Genomic DNA, 19,255 nt, shown 5'->3' on the forward strand with positions numbered 1-19,255 from the left:
GCTGGTGCTGGGCATGTCTGAGACGAAGTCTGTACGCAAGAAACAGCCTGGATCAAGGGCATGGGTATCCATCATCGAATGCATCTCTGCCCTGGGCCATGCCCTTGATCCCCTCATTATATATAAGGGCAAGACAGTCCAGCAGCAGTGGTTTCCTCTAGACCTTGGCCCTTATGAAGGATGGCAGTTCACTGCAACAGAGAATGGATGGACTACAGACGACACTGCAGTTGAATGGCTGCAGAAGGTCTTCATCCCTCAGACTATCCCTCAGACTGCCTCCCAGGGCAAGGAGGGCCAGGAGGGCAAGGAGGAGGCCAGACTGCTGGTTGTTGATGGCCATGGGAGTCACACAACGACGGACTTTATGTGGCTCTGCTATATTAATAACATCCATCTATTGTTCCTACCACCACATACCTCCCATGTGCTCCAGCCACTTGACCAGTCAGTCTTCAGCCCTGTAAAGGCAGCCTATAGGAAGGAGCTTGGATACCTTAGTCAGTGGAATGACTCTACTATTGTAGGCAAGAGGAACTTTATAGGCTGTTATCAGAAGGCTCGTACTGCAGGTATGACGATGCAGAACATCAGAAGTGGTTGGAAATGGACAGGGTTATGGCCTGTCTCTATGGCGAAGCCTCTGATGAGCTCCCTCCTACTCCCAACAACACCAAAGCCATCAGCATCTTCAGATCAGGTCAGCAAAGGGCAGTCTGGAGGCAAGGAAGGCAAGGAAGCTGAAGGATGGGCATCTGCGTCGTCTGCAGTAGTGTGGTCGACGCCAAGGAAGATGAAGGATCTGGCTGGGCAGTTGAAGCTATTCACAGAGCTAGAGAATGATGCCTTCACTCAACGCCTTCTATTCCGGAAGGTGAAAAAAGGCTTCAGCGAGCAGGCCTATGAGCTGGCTACTGCCCAGCATAAGCTGGAGCTCCTGCAGGCCCAAGTCACCAATACTGCAGCAAGGAAAAGAAGGACAGTCCAGATCGACCCAAACACCAAGTTCGCCAATATTGAGGACATCCAGAAGGCTCAGATTGAGGCTGGCGAAAAAGAGGATATCACAGATGAATCCAGCGACTCTGATACCCCTAGTGAAGCTGAAAGCTGTATTGTGGTGGCATCTAGGCCTAGTCAATAATTAATTGAAGATGGTGGTGATGTTGGGGATAGCTTCATTCTGGGTGTTCCAAATGAGGGGGTGTTCCAAAAGTGGGTATGTTGACTTATAGTTTTCCATGGAAACACTGTTGTGCTTCAGAGGCGGCTTTGGGACCCTGAGACTGCAACGTGGAACGACAGAAGCATTAGACTCAGTATCAGGTGAGTTTGGAGGAACACTAGTTACTCATAGCTATCTTGGTCAAGTGTTTCCCCATCTCCTGCAAGTGTTCTGCCGGCCATTGCACTTATTCGCTTGTTTCATTTCGCCCGACGATTTAGCTAAGAGATTAACTATTTTCAATCACATATACACGCCACCGCTATTCGGTTTATGTCACTCGAAGCTTCTGTAGTCTAAGACATCAAGATTCCTTCATGTAGTTTCGTGGTCCCACGGCAGACCTTCTCCTTCTCCTGCACGTAGAGCGCGAGCAGCCGCCGGATATCCTCGACCTCGGCCTCCGGAAGACCCACAATCCGGTCTGGCCGAGCGTTTGGCGGCGGCAGGAAGAACGGGTACGCGAATGTCTCGTCCACCGTGTCCGATGCTACTGACGGCCAATGCGATTTGTTACGGTCCGCTAACTCCGTGGCATCGAGCCCATCATCTCGGACATTCTGACTTGGCCACTCACAACAAGCCATGCGATGCCTGCTTTAAAACTATCAGTTGTCATTCCTGTTTAATGCATAAGTAGCGTCTTGTTACATCTCAGTCGGGTGTGAGATGCAAATATGCCGAAGAAACTGTGCCGTTCTCCATAGGTCATGAATACCAACCAGACCGGCCGGACAATCTCGAGACTCTCGGCGCAGAGTCAGACCGCGTGAACCAATCGGCGCCCTGGAGTAAGCGCCAGCCTGATTTTACCTGATTTCGCAGTCTTACCTTTTGATCAACACCACGTTCCCATGCCATCGACAACCATCGACAGCCATCGATCTACCGTTGGTCGCCGCCTGATGCTCATCAGCATCATTGCCCCAACATCCAGACCACTTCGACTGTTGACGACCCGCCATGGCTAGCCACAGTCGGCGGCGACGCCGCGAAGACTTCCAGATTGCGGTCATATGCGCCCTGCCACTCGAATACGACGCCGTTGTCTTCGCCTGCGACGAGATTTGGGAGGAGGATAGAGTCGAGCTGAGAAACGCATCGGGGGACTGCAACACATACAAGACCGGCCGGATAGGAGGCCACAACGTCGTTCTGCTTCTCCTCCCTGGTATGGGAAAGGTGAACGCGGCGACGGCGGCGGCCAGCCTCCGATCAAGCTACACCGAGATCAAGCTGGCCATCCTGTGTGGAATCTGTGGCGGCGTGCCTGGAGTCAAGACAAGCAACGAGGTTTTCCTAGGGGACGTGGTCATCAGCAAGAGCATCGTGCAATACGACCTGGGCCGGAAGTATCCCAACCGCTTCGCCCCAAAAGACACCGTCGAAGACACCCTAGGAAGACCCAGCCAGGGTGTCCGTTCGCTTGTCGCAACTTTCCAGACGCTCCATGGCCGCAGCGACCTGCAGCGACGAGCCAGCCAGGTTCTAGAGCAGATTCAGCAAAGGGCAGCCGACGAGGGACACCAGAACCTCTACAGACGTCCTGCCGAAGCAGATCGCCTTTTTGAGCCGGACTATCTCCACCGTCATCGCAATTCTCCCAGCTGTGGCTGTAGTGAGTCGGAGGCTTGCGAAGACGCCCTGACTACTTCCTGCGAGATGCTTCAATGCGACCACTCGCGCATCATGCCCAGGATGCGCCCCATGACGCAGGCATTTGAGAAGCAGACACTAAACGACATAGCAACGCAAGAGGTTCGAGTGTTAGTCGGGCGTTTGGGATCCGCCGATACTGTGTTGAAGGCCGGATTGGACCGCGACAGAATCGCTAAAGAGCACGACCTTCTTGCTTTTGAGATGGAGGGAGCCGGCATATGGGACGTGATTCCATGCGTCGTCGTCAAGGCGGTATGTGACTATGCGGACAGTCATAAAAACAAGAAATGGCAGCATTTTGCTGCAGCAACAGCGGCTTCGGCGACAAAGGCACTTCTCGAGCATTACACGCACATGGACAGACATTCGGCTCCCAATTCATGGTGTAAGTAAAATAATCCAAGTACGCGATCTTTGCTAACAGGCGTCAGTTCTTGTTCCGTACAACGAAAACCCGGACTTCGTTGGGCGATCCGAAGCCCTCAATCGGATCAAACTGCTTTTTGGGCACACGGAGCAACACGCAAGCCAGTCTGCAATACCACGCTCAAGAGTTGCGCTCTATGGGCTTGGGGGTATCGGGTACTGTGGGCTGCTTCCCTTGAGCCTCGACGCCGTCTAACATCATGCAGGAAAACGCAGATCGCGCTCGCCTATACGTTCTGGTTGCACCACGCGCACCCCGATGTTTCTGTGTTTTGGGTTCACGCCAGCAACGCAGAACGATTTCGCCAAGCGTACTCCTCCATAGCTCAAGAGTGCAGCATTCCTGGACACGATGATCCCAAAGCTGACATACTGTTGCTTGTCAAAACGTGGCTAGAAAGAGGTATTCGAGGGCGGTGGCTCATGGTCATCGACAACGCCGACGACACGCATCCGTTCTTCCCACCGCATTCCCTGGCTGGCAGCATTAACACAAATCCGACAACCGACACACAAGGTGGACTAGGACGCTACATCCCCGAGTGTGGACACGGATCCATCATCATCACATCAAGAAACAAGCAAACTGCGTCCAGGTTTGTGCGAGGGAACTCACTCCTCGAAGTAAGAGCGATGAGCGAGAGCGAGACGGGTCAGCTACTGCACACAATGCTCGACGACGAGTTTTCCGCCGAGGAGGCTTCGGTTCTGTCAGCTCAGCTGGAACATCTACCGCTGGCCATTGCACAAGCCGCCGCATTCATCCAAGAGAACAGCATCTCAATCGCCAAATACATCCAGCTTCTGGAGGAAAGCGACGAGAACCTGGTTGAACAACTGAGCGAGCCATTCGAAGCAGTTGGCAGAGACTCGGAGACACCACACGCACTCACAGCTACATGGATTGTTTCTTTCAATCAGATCCAGCAACAGGATGCTCTTGCTAGCGAACTTCTATCTTTTGCCTGTCTTCTAGACCGTCAAGGCATTCCCGAAGAGTTCATCGTCAGCTTCTGTAACCAGAGAAATACGGAGGTACAGCAGATCAGCGCAAGCAAAATCGCCAAGGCCCTAGGAGCACTGAAGGCGTTTTCATTAGTGTCAGAGGCAACAGACAATACCATCGATATGCATCGGCTAGTACAGCTAGTCACACGAAAATGGTTGGAAATTCATGGCAGACTGGCTGGCTGTGTGGAACAAGCGCTCGACATAGTGTCAGACCTATATCCCGATGGTGATCATGAGAGTCGGCAGGTCTGTCAGGACTACCTTCCTCATGCCAATGCCGTTCTTCAACACAAGGGGACTGGTTCTTGTGATGAGCGGCTTGCAAAGGCAACCCTTTTGCTGCATATGGCTGGCTATTTTCTGTATCGCGGTCAGTGGACACAGGCAGAACAGGGTGCAGCCCAATCTGTAAAGCTGCGGGATGAAATCCTTGGAAAGCAACATCCTGAAACTTTAACCAGCATGAACAACCTGGCATTAATATACTCACACCAAGGACGGCATAAGGAGGCAGAAGAGCTAGAGGTACAGGTCCTAGAGGCAAGGAAAAGGGTGCTTGGGGATGAACATCCTGGCACGCTTCTCAGCATGATAAATCTAGCATCAACATACTTACACCAAGGCCGGCTGGAGGAGGCAGAAGAGCTAGAGGTACAGGTGCTAGAGGCAAGGAAAAGGGTGCTTGGGGATGAACATCCTAACACGCTTAGCAGCATGAACAACCTAGCATCAACATACTGGAACCAAGGACGGCTGGAGGAGGCAGAAGAGCTAGAGGTACAGGTCCTAGAGGCAATGAAAAGGGTGCTTGGGGATGAACACCCTAGTACGCTTATCAGCATGATAAATCTAGCATCAACATACTTATACCAAGGCCGGCTGGAGGAGGCAGAAGAGCTAGAGGTACAGGTGCTCGAGGCAATGAAAAGGGTGCTTGGGGATGAACACCCTAGTACGCTTATCAGCATGGTAAATCTAGCATTAACATACTGGAACCAAGGCCGGCTGAAAGAGGCAGAAGAGCTAGAGGTACAGGTCCTAGAGGCAAGGAAAAGGGTGCTTGGGGATGAACATCCTAGCACGCTTCTCAGCATGGTAAATCTAGCATTAACATACTGGAACCAAGGCCGGCTGAAAGAGGCAATCCAGTTGATGCGCGACTGCGTTCGGCTTCGGCAGCGCTGTCTTGGAGAGGATCATCCCGACACTATATCCTCCATTTCAACCCTTAAAAAGTGGGAGGAGGATCTTGCATAAAATCAAGACGAGATTTCAGTTGTAAAAAAAGTGAGAACTATGACTTGCGTTGTAGTCAGTTAATAGGCTTTTCATCGTTGCGTTGACTAGCAAAATTCCTATCACAACACTCTTCGTAACATTCAGTAGCGGCACCGTGATCTTAAATCCTTGAATTCAGAATGGGGGCACTGATGGGTGCAATGCACTTTCAGTTTGACTAGGAACACTGAATCAACCGACAATGATCAGCGGTCCGGTCTGGCTCCTATTTGGGACTGCCCATTGCTTCTTTCACCACTACAAGTGTGAATAAAATCAAGGCTTCAAAACGCAAGGCGTAGTTACCCATCATAGACTTTTGTGACTGCAGTGCGTCTTATACCGAGCAGTAAAAGCACGGGAAGTGTTTTGAAAAGGTTTTTTTAATTGTATCTCTTAGGTTATTAGAGTGTACTAACTCGTACCCATCCATACATCCCAATAATTAAAGAAATGGCCAGCACTTGTATCGGATCATCCGAGCCGGCACGCAGCGCCTGTTCGTCTCGTGAGTTTCTCATGATCATCGACCCTTTTTTTTCCCTTTTCCCCTTTTCAACCCTTTCCCCATGGGATTGTGGGAGGAAGGGAGGGGAGGGAACGGTTCTCACATCCACCCCCCTTCCCCTTGTCCACCACCGCTTTCGATTATGCCTCGACGGGCAATTATGCGGTGGAGGCCTCGAAGTCGAGAGCGGTCGACTCGTTGCCGGCCTCAGCGACGTCCTTGGCGATGTTGTTGTCGAGCTTCTTCTGCTCCTCGGCCATCTTGGCGGCAACGTCCTTGCCCTGGGCCTGCTGAGCCTGCAGCTTCAGCATGGTGGCGGTGAGCTTGAGAACCTTGTTCTTGGTCTTGCCGCGCTGTGGGGGGGAGAAGTGTTAGCTAATTGCTGCGAGAAAGAGAGTGAGAGAGGGGAGGTATGACGAACCTCCAGAGCGGCGGCCTCCTCGCCGGTGGCGCCCTCGATGGCGGGGTTGAAGGCCTCCTTCTCGGCACCGTTGGCGATCTGGTTGACGCTGTTGAGGAAGTCGAGGTCGGCCTCGCTGACCTGGGTCAGGTCGGTGGGCAGGCCGGAGAGCTTGTCGAGGGCCTCCTGCTCGGCGTTGCCGGCAGTGCCGCCGCTGATGGAGAGGTCGTTGAAGGTCTGGGTGGAGAAGACGTTGGCCTGGCGGGCGCCGAGGGGGGCGGCGGCGGCGAGAGCGGCGAAGCCAACGGCGATGAGGGAGAACTTCATGTTGATGATTGGAAAGGGGGGTGTTGATGTTGTTTTTAAAAATAAGTAGTCGATGTAGAGACGAGAAAAGACTGGACGGACTGGATCGAAAGAGTGATCAAGTTGCTTTGGAAGAGATAGGAATAAGACAGCACAGCTGTTTGTAGAAGCGAAGAAAGAAGAAGAAGCAAAAGGTTGGAAAATGATTGTGAAGCGTGATGGGGAGGAAAGAAGAACCGGAACCAAGAGGAAGATCGAGCTGATCTTTATAGACTATTTCGGACGATCTGACAACAGGCAGGCCATAGGTGAAGGGGCGATATTGCATCGCCCGCCCTGGATGTTTGCCGCTCGCGATCGGCCGGTACCAGACTTTCCTGCTCCCCACTTCCGTATCCTTTCCCAAGTTCCATATCGTGATACTGCTTCACTCTTCGTCCCCATTTCCCCCTTTGACCCCCGACTGCCAAGTTGTCACAGATGCGCAATCGGCCGAACGAACTTCAGACCAGACCTGCCGGTGGGCGCTAACATGGGATGGCACGGGTTTGGGCCGAACAGTTGAGACGTCGACAGGGCCGATGTCATGATGCGCCAGTGGGCAGTAACAGCAGCAGGAGGAGCGGAAGGAGGAGTAGGTCAAGTCTGAGGTTCGCGACGCATGGGTTGGATGAAGCTGCCAAGACGTTGCGGCTGCGGATGCTAGGCCCGATCGGGAAGATGACTGGAGACCGGATCGGACGAGGGACGGGTAAGGATGGGCTTAGGGGGCGGGGGGGGACGGTATGTGGTTGTTGTGACTTGCGAGGCCCGCGAGGCTCCGGAGGCTCCGTGGAGGCGTTCAAGGGAGGCGGGAACGTGCACGACTGGCGAGGGGGGGGCAGAAGATGGAAATGGGACTGGCTGGGTGGCATGTGGCTGGTGAGCCGGGGTTGAGACGGATGAGGATGGGACCGCGGAGAAGGTCGTCGCGTGTTGGCCAGAGCGGGACAAGGGGAAAGTTCAAGTGAGAGAGAGAGAGAGAGATATGAGAGAGAGAGACGGAAAAGAACAAATCTTGCCGGGTGTTGTGAGTGAACCAGGGTCCCTCCATGCTCAACTCAAGTTCGCATTGTCCTGTAACTGTCAGTCATACGGGATCAGTGATCAAGACTCAATAGGCGGACTTTGGTGCCATTCATGGTCGGAAAAGCTCCGAAAGGGGGTGGAGAGAGAAGGGGGATACTCTGTGATCCGGGATCATTGACGGTTCCCCCCCCTGCACCACTACCACCACCACCACTACCATCTCAAGGGGGGTTTCACGACCCCCTGTACCTAACTGCCAAGATTAAGCTCCAGACGTTGGAGAGGGGAATCTGACAACGGCATCAGCTTTGCCCGTGCCCACCTCCGTCATGCCCTTGTTCCCGTTGTTGGGCTGCTTGAGCCTTGCAAGATGGTTGAAGATGTATGTCAATGGTGAGTGAGGAGCGGGCTGTTCTGATGGACTGGTGCAAAAATGATGGCGATGGAGAAAATGATGCGATTCTGGGGTTTCTTGGTTGCCGATTCTCTTGGTTGGTGATGATGGTTCTCTTGGTCGTTGGTTCGCTTGGCTCGGTGATCCTCTTGGAGATCCCAAACACCGCAACCAGAAAAAAAGAGGAAAATACCGCCAACATTCGGTTCCGTTTGCCTTGGCTATCTTCCGCTCTTCCTCTCTCTCTCTCTCTCTCTCTCTCTTTCTTCCCCCCGAGGTTCTCCCAGTTACGAAATCGTCCCATCTCGCCCCCCTGCGACGTGAAACTTTTTTCGACGTCAGCTCTGACAAGCGTCCCTCTTTTTTTTTCCGTCTTTTTTTTTCTCTGTCTTTTTTTCTTCGTTTGACGTTTCTCATGTGTGAGTAGTGGTAACCTAGTCGGGCCATGTGATGGGCCATGTGATGGGCATGAACTTGTCATTTCCCAGCCTGTTTGGATGGAAACAAGCCGTCCCGAAGGCCTTCGGTCACACGCTCCTCCGAGGAACAGAAACGAGGATGTCCTTCCCTGCGCCCGCCGTCATCGAGTTGATGGGTGACAGACAATTTAGTCCTGGGGTTCGAAAGAAAGAGACACACAAACAAAGAGACACACACGCACAGAGAGAGATAGACAGAACTGCGCTCGTCTCAGGAACAGACCCCGGGAAAGACACACAACGCTAAGGAAATAAGCACAAGGCAGAGGGCGCTAGGTCATGAGTTGCCGCAGTTACATCCCTGGGCTGTGGGACTTGGTGGCACCTAAACTTGGACAACCTCAACCTTGTGCAGGGGGGCGACTGAAACGGGCTTCATCGCTGCCCCCTTCCACCCCACCGAGTGAGGGTCTCTGTAAGCGCTGCGAATGGGGGGAATGGCGACGGCACCTATTTCGGGGACCATCGTCCGCATGTCGTTCGCGTGTGTCTCATTTCCGTTTGAATCTTGTAAATCTCTGGGCGGGTTTGGGGCCAGTTTTGAGCGATGGTCTGCAGTCTGGCCGTGTCCACCCCCCGTGTGTCAACCATGCCAATAATAGCCGTTGCGAGACGTCGAATAAGGGCGGCAGAGACACGCTTGTCCCGGGTCAACGACCTCAAAAGAAGCGATGAACCTTTTTGGTGGTCCCAAGAGACTGAGTGCACGTGGACGGAGAGAAATAAGAGGGAAAATATGGTCGATAGCTGCGAGGGGCTATTGTCATGGTCTCTTGGATTTGTCTGTCGTTTGCTCATATTCTCGTCGTCTCCTCAGTCTCTATCTGCATTCTCTCATCCATGACGACTTAGTCAAGAGATTTACAGGACAATCCTCTTCAACTCAAACATGTTCTCATTCCACAGGACATCATTTCATTCATAGAAACACCGTCACCAGACTCCCAACAACCGCCGCAGCGGTCGCCATCACCAGAGACCACGCCGACTCGCCAGGCCCGCCACTGGCAGCAGAACACCCGCTGCCATCGCTATTGTCCTTGTGCTTCTTGCCGCTGGTGCCGCCAGAGTTGCCGTCGTCGCCGCTGCCGCTACTGCTGCTGCCCTTGATCGCACGCTTGCAATTGCCGTTGCTGCCCGCAGAAGCTGTCGTCGTTGCTGCCGCCGCCGCTGGGCTCACCGATGTCGATCTCGTCGTCGACCGTGTCTGACTCTTGGCGTTCTTGAGCTTGTCGTGCCCGTCGACGATGGTGATGGCCGTGAACCACGCCGACGACTCGGGGCCGGCGAGCACCGACTGTGCGTTGGCCGCGTTGGCCGTGCTGACGGAGCACGTCGCCGAGGCACCTCGCTTGCAGTCGTACGAGTCGGACCTGGTAGCGTGTTAGTCTCGCACTCCTCCACAGACATGTACTCGTATCATCATGAGGTGTTCGTGGTGAAACAAGGAGGTGCCCCCGGACAAGAACAAACTCACCGGAAGCCAATCTTCATCGTGCCGTCGCCGTAGGTCAGCGTGACGCCGCTGAACTGCGCGCACGCCGACGCCGACTGCCAAGCCGTCGTGCAGGCGAGGAAGAACTCGGTTGATGATGGCGCCGCCGTGATGACGGACGCGTAGATGTTCTCGCCGGCGCTGGTGGCCCGCGGCGGCATCCACACGGTCGACTTCTCCGTCGTCGTGGACGGCGACTGCGCCGCTGCCGGAGCGAGACACGCGGCAGCAGCGGCCAGGAGGAAGACCGGGATCATCATGCCCGGGCCGAGACTTGCAAGCGGACTCTGCCCCCTTACGTGCTACTTTGATTGTTGTAGGGCGTTAGAACAAGCTCCAGGGAATAAGACTGACCCGCGTCCCCCTCGTGGCATAGGGCAGAGCGGGCGCCCACGCACTTTTATGATGAGCCTAGTGCTTATCACTCCCACCAGTTTGGATCTCCGAGATAGAGAGTCATTTGGGCCCGCCGCCGGCTCACAGTCTTCAGAGGCTTCATCCGGCCGGACTGACATGGAGGCCTCGTGCTCCGCCCCTGCTGCCTAGCATAAAGACACGAGACGAAGGTCTTGATTGGAGAGATGTCTGGGGGGGACGGTCAGCCCTCACAACTCCCCTGGCTGTCAATTTGCCCGGCGTGGATGGTCTTGCCCTCCCGCATGTTCGCCCCGTGTGGCCGGCCCCCAACGTGAGCTTCTTTTTGACCTCTCTTTCTCACCTCGTCGGGGTTAACCTCTTTGAGGAGTTGACAATCTCGTTAAAAACTGCGCCACGGGAGGCTATTGGCGGGGGAGTTCTCTATTCAGCTGCAGGGGACCATAACCCGTCGAATGAGAGATGGGTCGTGCCGCAGGGGTTGAAGGAACATGGAACCCTCGATGCTCTGTCGCGTGACTGGAAGACTGTGGCGGTGTGAAAAACTGTGGTATTTGGTGATCCTGGTTGCGAGGAAATGTAAGGTCAGGTTGACAAGTGATGTGTTCCGGTTCTTCTCGCTATCCCGCCATCGAATGGACCAAAGTCGCTGGCATGCGATGAATGGATCGAAGAAGTGCTCGCCCCATTATGTTTTGCCTCACTCCGTCGAATACATGTCCCCTCTGAGCTGAGCCTGGCTGGCATCGATCCACATCGGCGGCGTCCCGGGACGGATATGCGGCGCCACCGGAGACGGCTCTAATGATGGCATTCGGCGAGTAGCAGTACACGGCGGCTCCCTGTGGTCTCTTCACAACAGCAGACGGTATGACGGGTTTTGTATGTCCCACACGTGCTGGGCATACACATACTAAAAGCTGTGTCGTCAACAAAAGATAACAGGGCCAGCCGGACGACAACCTGCCTCCGCCTCTCGGACCTGACTGAGGCTTTGCAAAATTGCTCTCAGGTTCTCTCTACATGCACCCCATGCCAACTCCGAACGGCCAAAAAAGACAAAATGAAAGGGACGAGACTCGAACTCGCGCGGGTTGCCCCACCAGGAAACAGATGTTAAGCTGACCTTAACCTGGCGCCATAACCAACTCGGCCACCCTTCCGGAGGATGATCCTAAGCAGAGAACCTGTGGATCGGAATTGGATGCTTGATTAGTGTGGAATCAGGTGTTATCAATGTGAAAAGTTTTCCTGTGGTGGAGTTGTACGCTTTGATCCGTCTTTGGCGATGTCGAGTTGTGGGTTCGTGGACGCTAACAACCCTAGCGGCAAGTTGCTGGCGGGTCTGCAACTCCGGACTCATGGCTGTTGTTGATGATTGAGTCGGTTTTAGGCGGTGAGAAGCGTGGGCTAGTAACGCTGATCTAGCCCAGAACCGTTTGCAACCACCAGAGCGGTTCATCCAACATGTTGGTGTTGTGCTTCACGTCAGTCTTCGGCGCCACCGAGGGGAGTCATAAACCTCGCTAGACACGACCATGAATAACAAATAGTCCAGCCCCTTCAAGCGCAATTTTGCCCGACTGATTCGTCTGCGTCCGGGTAAGCTGCAACTGCTGCAACGAGCACCTGATGCTCGAGGTGAAGAAACTTCCTCTATTGCGGTCCACCGGCAACGGCAAGCCCGCATCGCGGAACGTGGCTTCGTATGACAAGTTGCTGGTTGCGGATAGGTAGAAAGGTCCCGTGTCCGAAAAGGGGGGTGGCATGAAGACCGAGAGAGCCGCCGAGACTGAGAAATGCATACACAAGAAGAGGGATTCGAAGCCATACACGGCCCTCGTGTATCGTCAGAGCGTGGTTATCTGCGCTTTCAAGAGGGGGGAAAGGTCCGTTAAACGATGCATATATCTCTGAGTCCGAGTTCTTTAGGTCTCGGGTCCGCCTGCGGAGACGCTTTGCCAAAGGGCGTGTAGGCAGTCGATCGGAGAATGCATTCGTTCATGTGGCCGTTCAGCGAGACAACTCGGGGCTCATGTGTTTTCTCAGAGTTATGCTCCTGATGTCTTCAGCAAGAGACGTCAGGCCCAGGTTCAGACAACAGAGCCCCAAAGTAAAAGTGGACGACGAGGGTGGTGAGCAGAAGAAGGATGGCAAGTCCGACTTGCAAAGCCGAACTCCGGGCTGACGTGACGAGAAGCCATGCCAGCCTCAGAGGCCTGTCGTTCGTCAAACGGATAACTTGTATCTCGGCGACCCGTGACAGAGGAATGTTGTGTCTGTCGAGCACAATGCCTGCGATGAGGCTGGTGTAGATGAAAGCCTCCGCCTTGATGGTGAATCCCAGGAGGACCGCGGGCAGGGTGACGGCCTGGATGACGTGCTGGTCGAGCATGATCCATCCCGGAGAGCAGAATTACCGTCTCCGTATGTGGAGCCTTTGCCGAGCCACCGGAAGAGGAGAAAGCCGAGGGCGGCGAGGACCAGCAACATGTCGCCCCCGATGGTTGCCGGCCCGAGGACACCGAGGCCATGTTGGAGGCATTTAAAGTAGCTGGGGTCAGGTGCTCTTGAGATCGACTTCTGAGTAGGATCTAGGCTTGGATGACTTGAACTCCGTCATTCTCGAATCCAGGAGAGAGTGGAGTGCCAGATCATGGAGGAAGTGAACGAAAGTAGGTTTGCATGTGGCCAAGAGGTCGGCTGCGACAGGATGGACACAGTCCCTGGCTACCCGACTGTGGACATAGATCGACCTCTCCAGCATATATAATGGTTTCTAAGTCAGATTAGTCCTGACATAATACCAGCAGTTTTCAGGACGATCCTCAGACCATTCCACTCAGATCATCACCTTTTCCTGTGGGTGAAGACAGGTGCATCTTCGCCTCCCCGCACGTGAAGTTGCAGTGTCCCCTCTCCTGACAGACTTGCCTCACTGCGAATCACCGGTCTTGTTTGAGTCTGCTTCAGGTCCTCGGTGTCGACACCTGAACGGATTTGAGTTGTTTCTGCCCGCAACCCACTCACCAACCATCGTCTTACCGTCGACCGGGGCGCGATGTATGAAGGTCAAGCGGAAGGCATGGAGCCATCCCGTGAAAAGAGAGGGCTTTTGGGCGGACTGTGCACGAGGCCAATGCAGGGATCCTCCGGCGGGCGGTGTTGTAGGAACGGAAGCGAGGATTAATGCTTGCGGCGATCGCAGGTGTTGGTCTGGGGACTGCCTCTTAGATGTGTCTTGGAATGCTGAGATGTGCAGCCAAGCACAGATACACAACATGGTAACACGGAAGGAAAGGGGCGCAAGGCGACTGAGAGTTAGTGCTTGGGTGACTGACCTGGACAAACACCCCAAATGGTCTTTAACATCACCATCGCCAACAAGACCATGCCAAGATGGGGGGGAAGACATATACGAACGGATAGAGCCAAGACTAACTGAACCTTGGGTGATGAGAGGGACGGTGCATGGAAGGCTTAGTTACGCGAGCCCGCAGATATATCACGAGGGATGATATTGGGGGACACAAGCGAGGTTTAAACTTTTAAGCATCCTTGGGGCCCCAGGAACTATTTCGAAGCCAAATTCAAAGTGGAACAGTTTGTTGGGTGCAGGTTCAAGAGACGAGTGCGGGCTAACTAACCTAGCTGAGGAGACGGAGTAAAAAGGTCGCAGCAAGTTCCCCCAAGACAAGTTTGGGTCAGATCAAAAGACCAAACAAAAGACAAACCAGCTGTCGTCCTTTGGAAGAGTTCTAGACACTTTGCAAAAGACAAAACGAAAGGTCGTGCCCGGGCTCGAACCGGGGTTACCAGAATTATTGATGCGATCAAAATCTGGAGTGATAACCACTACACTACACAACCCGTAGTCAGAAGAACTGGTGGGTCCTGTCGCTGTGATTGGCGGAGATCCATAAAGTTGTTATAGAGTCTGTCTGCCCGCCGTAGAACCACTTTGCCATTATCCCCTACTATGTCATGTCGGCAGGGGGGTTTGATGACGCGTAGAGCTTCCGGGGCTGTTGGAAGCAACGAGATGAGCCTGTGACCCCGTCTAGCTTGTCAACTTTTCCACTACCTATACAACAGCTAGCAAGCTTGCAGGTTGGATGATTTGGCTACGTTGCCCGCACACTCGTCCAACATCAAGCATGCGCCATCCATCTCATTGAGATGTAACACACTCACTCGCCTTGGGTAGAAAGCGGACTACCCCTGGAACACGTTTGTAGGTCACGTCGTCGTCGTCGTCGTCGTAGACATCTGTATGGTGCGAATTTCCATCCCATGCCTCCGAGGCGCAGAGTCTGTAATGCCATGCGGTAATATGGCCAAAGGGGTAGCCGGACTTGGCGTCGCGATGCATCATGGCACTGCGCCGATGGTAATGTTCCATCCCAACAACTGGTAGAGTTCCCTGCTATTTGCTAGTTTCCCCCCTAAACAAGCAAGGTCCAGCTAAGAACAGCTTCTCCAAGCCCATGTTTCTCTCTCTAGCCCCCTCCAAGACGGTCGCATCGTGGGCAGAAATGCCCATTTCTACAGCCCCGATTCCTTCAGTCTGCAGGGATCAATGACTCGACCGAGCCCGCCGGCTTGGGACATCCCTGGTCGAGGGCCGAACTCTATCTGAATAGCAAGCCGGGAAACAATTTAAGAAGGTTTCTGCAGCTTGATTACAGGCCGGCGCGGTGGACTCGCTGCGGGCGGCCGATGATCATATGTTTCTCTCTCTCCCTCTCTCTCCTCTCTCTCTCTACCCCACTCCCCTTTCCGATCGGTCTCGGTTCATCCAGTGTCCGGTTCTTCCGGTCGAGCTCATCCATCCATCCATTGGAATGCGGACGGCTCCGTTATTGTCGAAATGTCCCCGGTAGGCGTGGTCCATCTAGAGGGTGCCAAGAAATCTTGATAGAATGCGTTGAATTAGGGTGGAGGGGTAAAGAAAGGGGAGACAGGAGCAGGAGCAGGAGCAGGAGCAGGAACAGGAACAGCCAGACTCATAAACTCAGTGAGCATACATATAAAGGAAAGCTGCGCAGTCATCCATGTTGGGGGCCGTTCCTGTACTCGATAAGCTACCCTTCCAGCTCATCGTCTTCTCTAACTTTAGTCTTTCATTAAACCCATCTTCTCTTTTGCTTGCACACACTACACACACCGGCTAAACCCACCATGGTCCGCCTCTCCGGTCTCGCCGCCTTCGCGGCGGCCACGCTCGCCTCGTGCGCCCAGGCGCAGGTCCAGGGGAACCTCGAGACGTGCCTCGAGACGGCCGGCCTCATCACGTCGTTCCCCGAGACCAACGCCTCGTTCCCCAACGACGTCCGCTCGTGGCAGCGCCGCATCACGCCGACCCCGGCCGGCGTCGCCTGGCCGCGCACGACGGAGGAGGTCGCCGCCGCCCTCGCTTGCGCCCGGGAGGCCAAGGTCCGCGTCGCCGCCCGCGACGGAGGCCACTGCTACGGCTCCTACAGCTTGCCCGAGGCCGGCCTCACCGTCAACATGACGCACTTCCAGGAGGTCAGCTACGACGAGGCCTCCGGGCTGCTCACCTACGGCGGCGGCGGCCTCGTCAGCCCCGTCGTCAGCTGGCTCTGGAAGACGCACGGCGCCCGCTTCCCCCACGTCCGCGCCAACATGGTCGGCCTCGTCGGCTCCTCCATCGGCGGCGGCTTCGGCTCGCTGTCCCGCATGCTCGGCACGCCGATGGACTTCCTCGAGGGCGCCACCTATATGCTCTACAACGGCACCGTCGTCAAGACCTCGCGCACCGAGAACCCGGACCTCTTCTGGGCCCTCCAGGGCGCCGGCAGCTCCTACGGCATCATCCTGAGCCTCACCACCCGCACCTGGAAGCCCGAGCACCCGCAGGCCATCAACTACACCATCACCCTCACCGACAACTCCCTCGAAGCCGGCGCCGACGCGCTGCTCGCCATCCAGGACCACTACCTCACCGGCCAGTGGCCCGACGAGCTGACGATGCGCTGGTCCCTGACGGCGCCGCCCTACACCGGCTCCGGCTTCTACTGGGGCAACCCGGACGACTTTGACGACATCCTCGCGCCCCTCGTCGCCAAGCTGCCGGCCGGCACGCGCCTCGACCGCACCGTCCAGGACTTCTGGGCCGTCGAGAACGTCGCCACGCCCTCCATCGACATCCCCGTCGACACGTTCCCGCCGCGCAGCTTCTACCTGCAGGCCCTCGTCCTCCGCGAGGACCAGCCCTTCACCAAGGCCTCGGCCACCGCCCTCTACAACTTCACCACCGTCGCCTTCAACCGTACCGACCTGACCAAGTTCGGCTTCATCGACCTCTGGGGCGGCGAGCCCACCCGCACCCTGTCGGACGACGACACCTCCTTCGCCCACGCCAACAGCCTCTGGCTCATCCGCTGGGAGGGCCGCCTCGCCGCCGGCCTGACCGAGTTCCCGGCCGACGGCATCCAGTACATGCAGGACGGCTTCGAGCCCTTCAAGAAGCAGCTCGCCGCCGAGGGCGTGCCCCTGCGCGGCTTCGTCAACTACCGCGACACCGCCCTGGCCGTCGACCAGTGGAGCGAGCGCCTCTACGGCAAGAACTACGCCAAGCTGCAGCAGCTCAAGACCGTCTACGACCCGGAGGGCATCTTCACCGCCCACCCGCAGAGCATCCCCCTGCCGGGCCAGCAGCCGCCCGCTGCCGTCAACTAAGTTTGTGTGATGATGATGATGTTGTTGTTGTTGCTAGCTGGAGGTTGGCACACGGGCCTCTGGAGGTCACACTTTGTTCTTTTGTGTTGTTTATCACTACTGTACATATCTCACAGAGGTGAAGGAGAAGTGTACTCCTTCGAGTGCGCGTGGTCTGATGTTCTCTCTCTTCTCTGATCCAGAAACATATGGATCGGTTGACCGAAACAAAACTGTATATATAAAATTGACCAAAATTGGTGCGTGCGTCAAGCGGCATGCATTCTTCATGAACAAGAAAAGACTCCCAAAGCCTCACAATAATCTCGGCAGTCGTTGCGTGACACACGAACTGACCATACGAACTGAACATGGCTCACGCTGCCAACGTCCCCCCCGAGAGAATCCTCCTCGCCGCATCCTTGACGGCCTCCATCGCCACGAGATACAGGCTCGGCCCGACGCTGATCCTCGCCACTCCCATCTCGGCCAGCTGCGCCGTCGACAGCGCGCCTGGCCCGTCCCCGAGCTTCACCGCGACGCGGCCCCCGAGCTCCCGGACGAGCACCTGGACCTCCGACGTCCGGAGTCCCCGCCCCGAGCCGCCCCAGAAGAACACCGTCGTCGCTCCGGCCTCCAAGTACGCCCGCCCGCGCCGCGCCGCTTCCCTCAGCGCCGTCTCATCGTCGCCAGCGCAGTACGGCTCGAGCCGGAACACGTCGCAGCGCGCGTTGAGCACGAAGTCGGCGCACCCTGCCGCGCGCGCCGCCGCCAGCGCCCGCCTCAACCGGACGACCTGCGCTTCGAGTCCGTAGAGCGAGCCGTCGATGCCCCTGCCGAACCCGGCCGAGGGGATGCTGTCTTCGATGTTGGCGCCGACGGCCCCGAGCCCGACCGCCGACGCGACCACGTCCTCAATCAGCTCGCCGTAGCCGTCCTGGAGGTCGACGGACAGGGGTAGGCCGGCGGCGGTCGCGGCGGGCGCGATCTGGGCGATGGCGGCCATGTTTTGCTCGAGGGTGAGGTCCTCATCCCGGACGCCTAGGGCCGCCGCGATGGCCCAGGACGCGGTTGCGATGGCCTTGACGGGCGCGGACTCGGGCGTGTTGAGGGACCGGACGGCGTTGAGGGAGGCTAGGTCCCAGACGTTGGCGAAGACGATGGGCGACGCGGGCGTGTGAAGCCGCTTCAGCTCTTGGGCGAGATCGTTGCTCATGGTGGCGGGAGTGTAGTGAGGTTTTGGCGAGTATTCTGCGAGTTCTTGGGCTCGATATGTGTTCCACAGGACGAAACCACTTGCAGTTCAACAACAGGTCGAAGATGACTCGTTGTGGGGCGAGATGGCCAAGCTATGACTGATGCTAATGACAGCCAAAGGGCGCCGTTTACTCACGATCAGCCGATACAAGCCGAGCCTGGAGAAGACCATGTCTAGTTTCCCTACAGAGGTTATGCATAGGAGCATTATTCGTGCTGGTTTCCACGCCAGTATCGTCATCTGATAAACAGAATACTCAATACCTCACGGCGGAGAGTCAAAGATACTGGATGGACGTGTTGGATGTGGAACTCAGGCGGCCACAGCAATAAAACAAACCAGTTCCTGTAGCCGAGTCTTCATAGCATGTTGGACGACATGACGACTTTCAACAACGCAGAGAGTCTGACTGGAACTCTTGGTCTCGTTGATGGCTTGTACAGCCTGACAGAGTGTGGGCTATTTGTTGACTTACCTCTATTCTGAAGATACGCCCCGACTCCAGCATGCAAGTTACTGTTGCCATAGTAATCGATGTATTTGAGAGGAAAAAGAGGAAAAAAGGTTGTTGCATTTGGTGTACTATTTACAGAGAAGTAATGGGGTTCTTTACGGACGTCATCCGTTCACGTCCCTCCTCGTCCACGACAGCGGCCGACTACACGCGCAATGCGCAAACGTGTCTGGCCACG

At 55.6% G+C, this 19,255-nt stretch overlaps 7 protein-coding genes across 7 annotated transcripts; 2 read left to right on the plus strand and 5 right to left on the minus strand.

Moving 5' to 3' along the window:
- Window positions 1-1,521: 1,521 nt before the first annotated feature.
- Window positions 1,522-1,784, minus strand: CH63R_03936 (Rxt2-like protein; the record flags this gene model as incomplete). The annotated part of the gene is made up of 2 exons (XM_018298911.1): window positions 1,522-1,715; window positions 1,754-1,784. The coding sequence occupies 2 exons, from the start codon at window positions 1,782-1,784 to the stop codon at window positions 1,522-1,524; spliced, it is 225 nt and encodes a 74-aa protein (XP_018160157.1).
- Window positions 1,785-2,188: 404 nt separating this feature from the next.
- On the plus strand, window positions 2,189-5,578 carry CH63R_03937 (Kinesin light chain; the record flags this gene model as incomplete). Its single annotated transcript, XM_018298912.1, has 2 exons — window positions 2,189-3,269; window positions 3,309-5,578. The coding sequence occupies 2 exons, from the start codon at window positions 2,189-2,191 to the stop codon at window positions 5,576-5,578; spliced, it is 3,351 nt and encodes a 1,116-aa protein (XP_018160158.1).
- A 687-nt stretch (window positions 5,579-6,265) lies between these two features.
- On the minus strand, window positions 6,266-6,834 carry CH63R_03938 (Small secreted protein; the record flags this gene model as incomplete). The annotated part of the gene is made up of 2 exons (XM_018298913.1): window positions 6,266-6,460; window positions 6,529-6,834. The coding sequence occupies 2 exons, from the start codon at window positions 6,832-6,834 to the stop codon at window positions 6,266-6,268; spliced, it is 501 nt and encodes a 166-aa protein (XP_018160159.1).
- A 2,839-nt stretch (window positions 6,835-9,673) lies between these two features.
- Window positions 9,674-10,509, minus strand: CH63R_03939 (uncharacterized protein; the record flags this gene model as incomplete). Its single annotated transcript, XM_018298914.1, has 2 exons — window positions 9,674-10,127; window positions 10,232-10,509. The coding sequence occupies 2 exons, from the start codon at window positions 10,507-10,509 to the stop codon at window positions 9,674-9,676; spliced, it is 732 nt and encodes a 243-aa protein (XP_018160160.1).
- Window positions 10,510-12,692: 2,183 nt separating this feature from the next.
- On the minus strand, window positions 12,693-13,158 carry CH63R_03940 (uncharacterized protein; the record flags this gene model as incomplete). The annotated part of the gene is made up of 2 exons (XM_018298915.1): window positions 12,693-12,995; window positions 13,045-13,158. The coding sequence occupies 2 exons, from the start codon at window positions 13,156-13,158 to the stop codon at window positions 12,693-12,695; spliced, it is 417 nt and encodes a 138-aa protein (XP_018160161.1).
- Window positions 13,159-15,805: 2,647 nt separating this feature from the next.
- CH63R_03941 (Berberine-like protein) lies at window positions 15,806-17,326 on the plus strand (the record flags this gene model as incomplete). Its single annotated transcript, XM_018298916.1, has 1 exon — window positions 15,806-17,326. One exon carries the CDS (start codon window positions 15,806-15,808, stop codon window positions 17,324-17,326), a length of 1,521 nt encoding a protein of 506 aa, XP_018160162.1.
- Window positions 17,327-18,875: 1,549 nt separating this feature from the next.
- Window positions 18,876-19,089, minus strand: CH63R_03942 (uncharacterized protein; the record flags this gene model as incomplete). Its single annotated transcript, XM_018298917.1, has 2 exons — window positions 18,876-19,007; window positions 19,039-19,089. 2 exons carry the CDS (start codon window positions 19,087-19,089, stop codon window positions 18,876-18,878), a joined length of 183 nt encoding a protein of 60 aa, XP_018160163.1.
- Window positions 19,090-19,255: the final 166 nt, after the last annotated feature.

This window comes from Colletotrichum higginsianum, chromosome 3 (genome assembly GCF_001672515.1).
Source record: "Colletotrichum higginsianum IMI 349063 chromosome 3, whole genome shotgun sequence".
In the NCBI taxonomy this organism is placed as follows: domain Eukaryota; kingdom Fungi; phylum Ascomycota; class Sordariomycetes; order Glomerellales; family Glomerellaceae; genus Colletotrichum; species Colletotrichum higginsianum.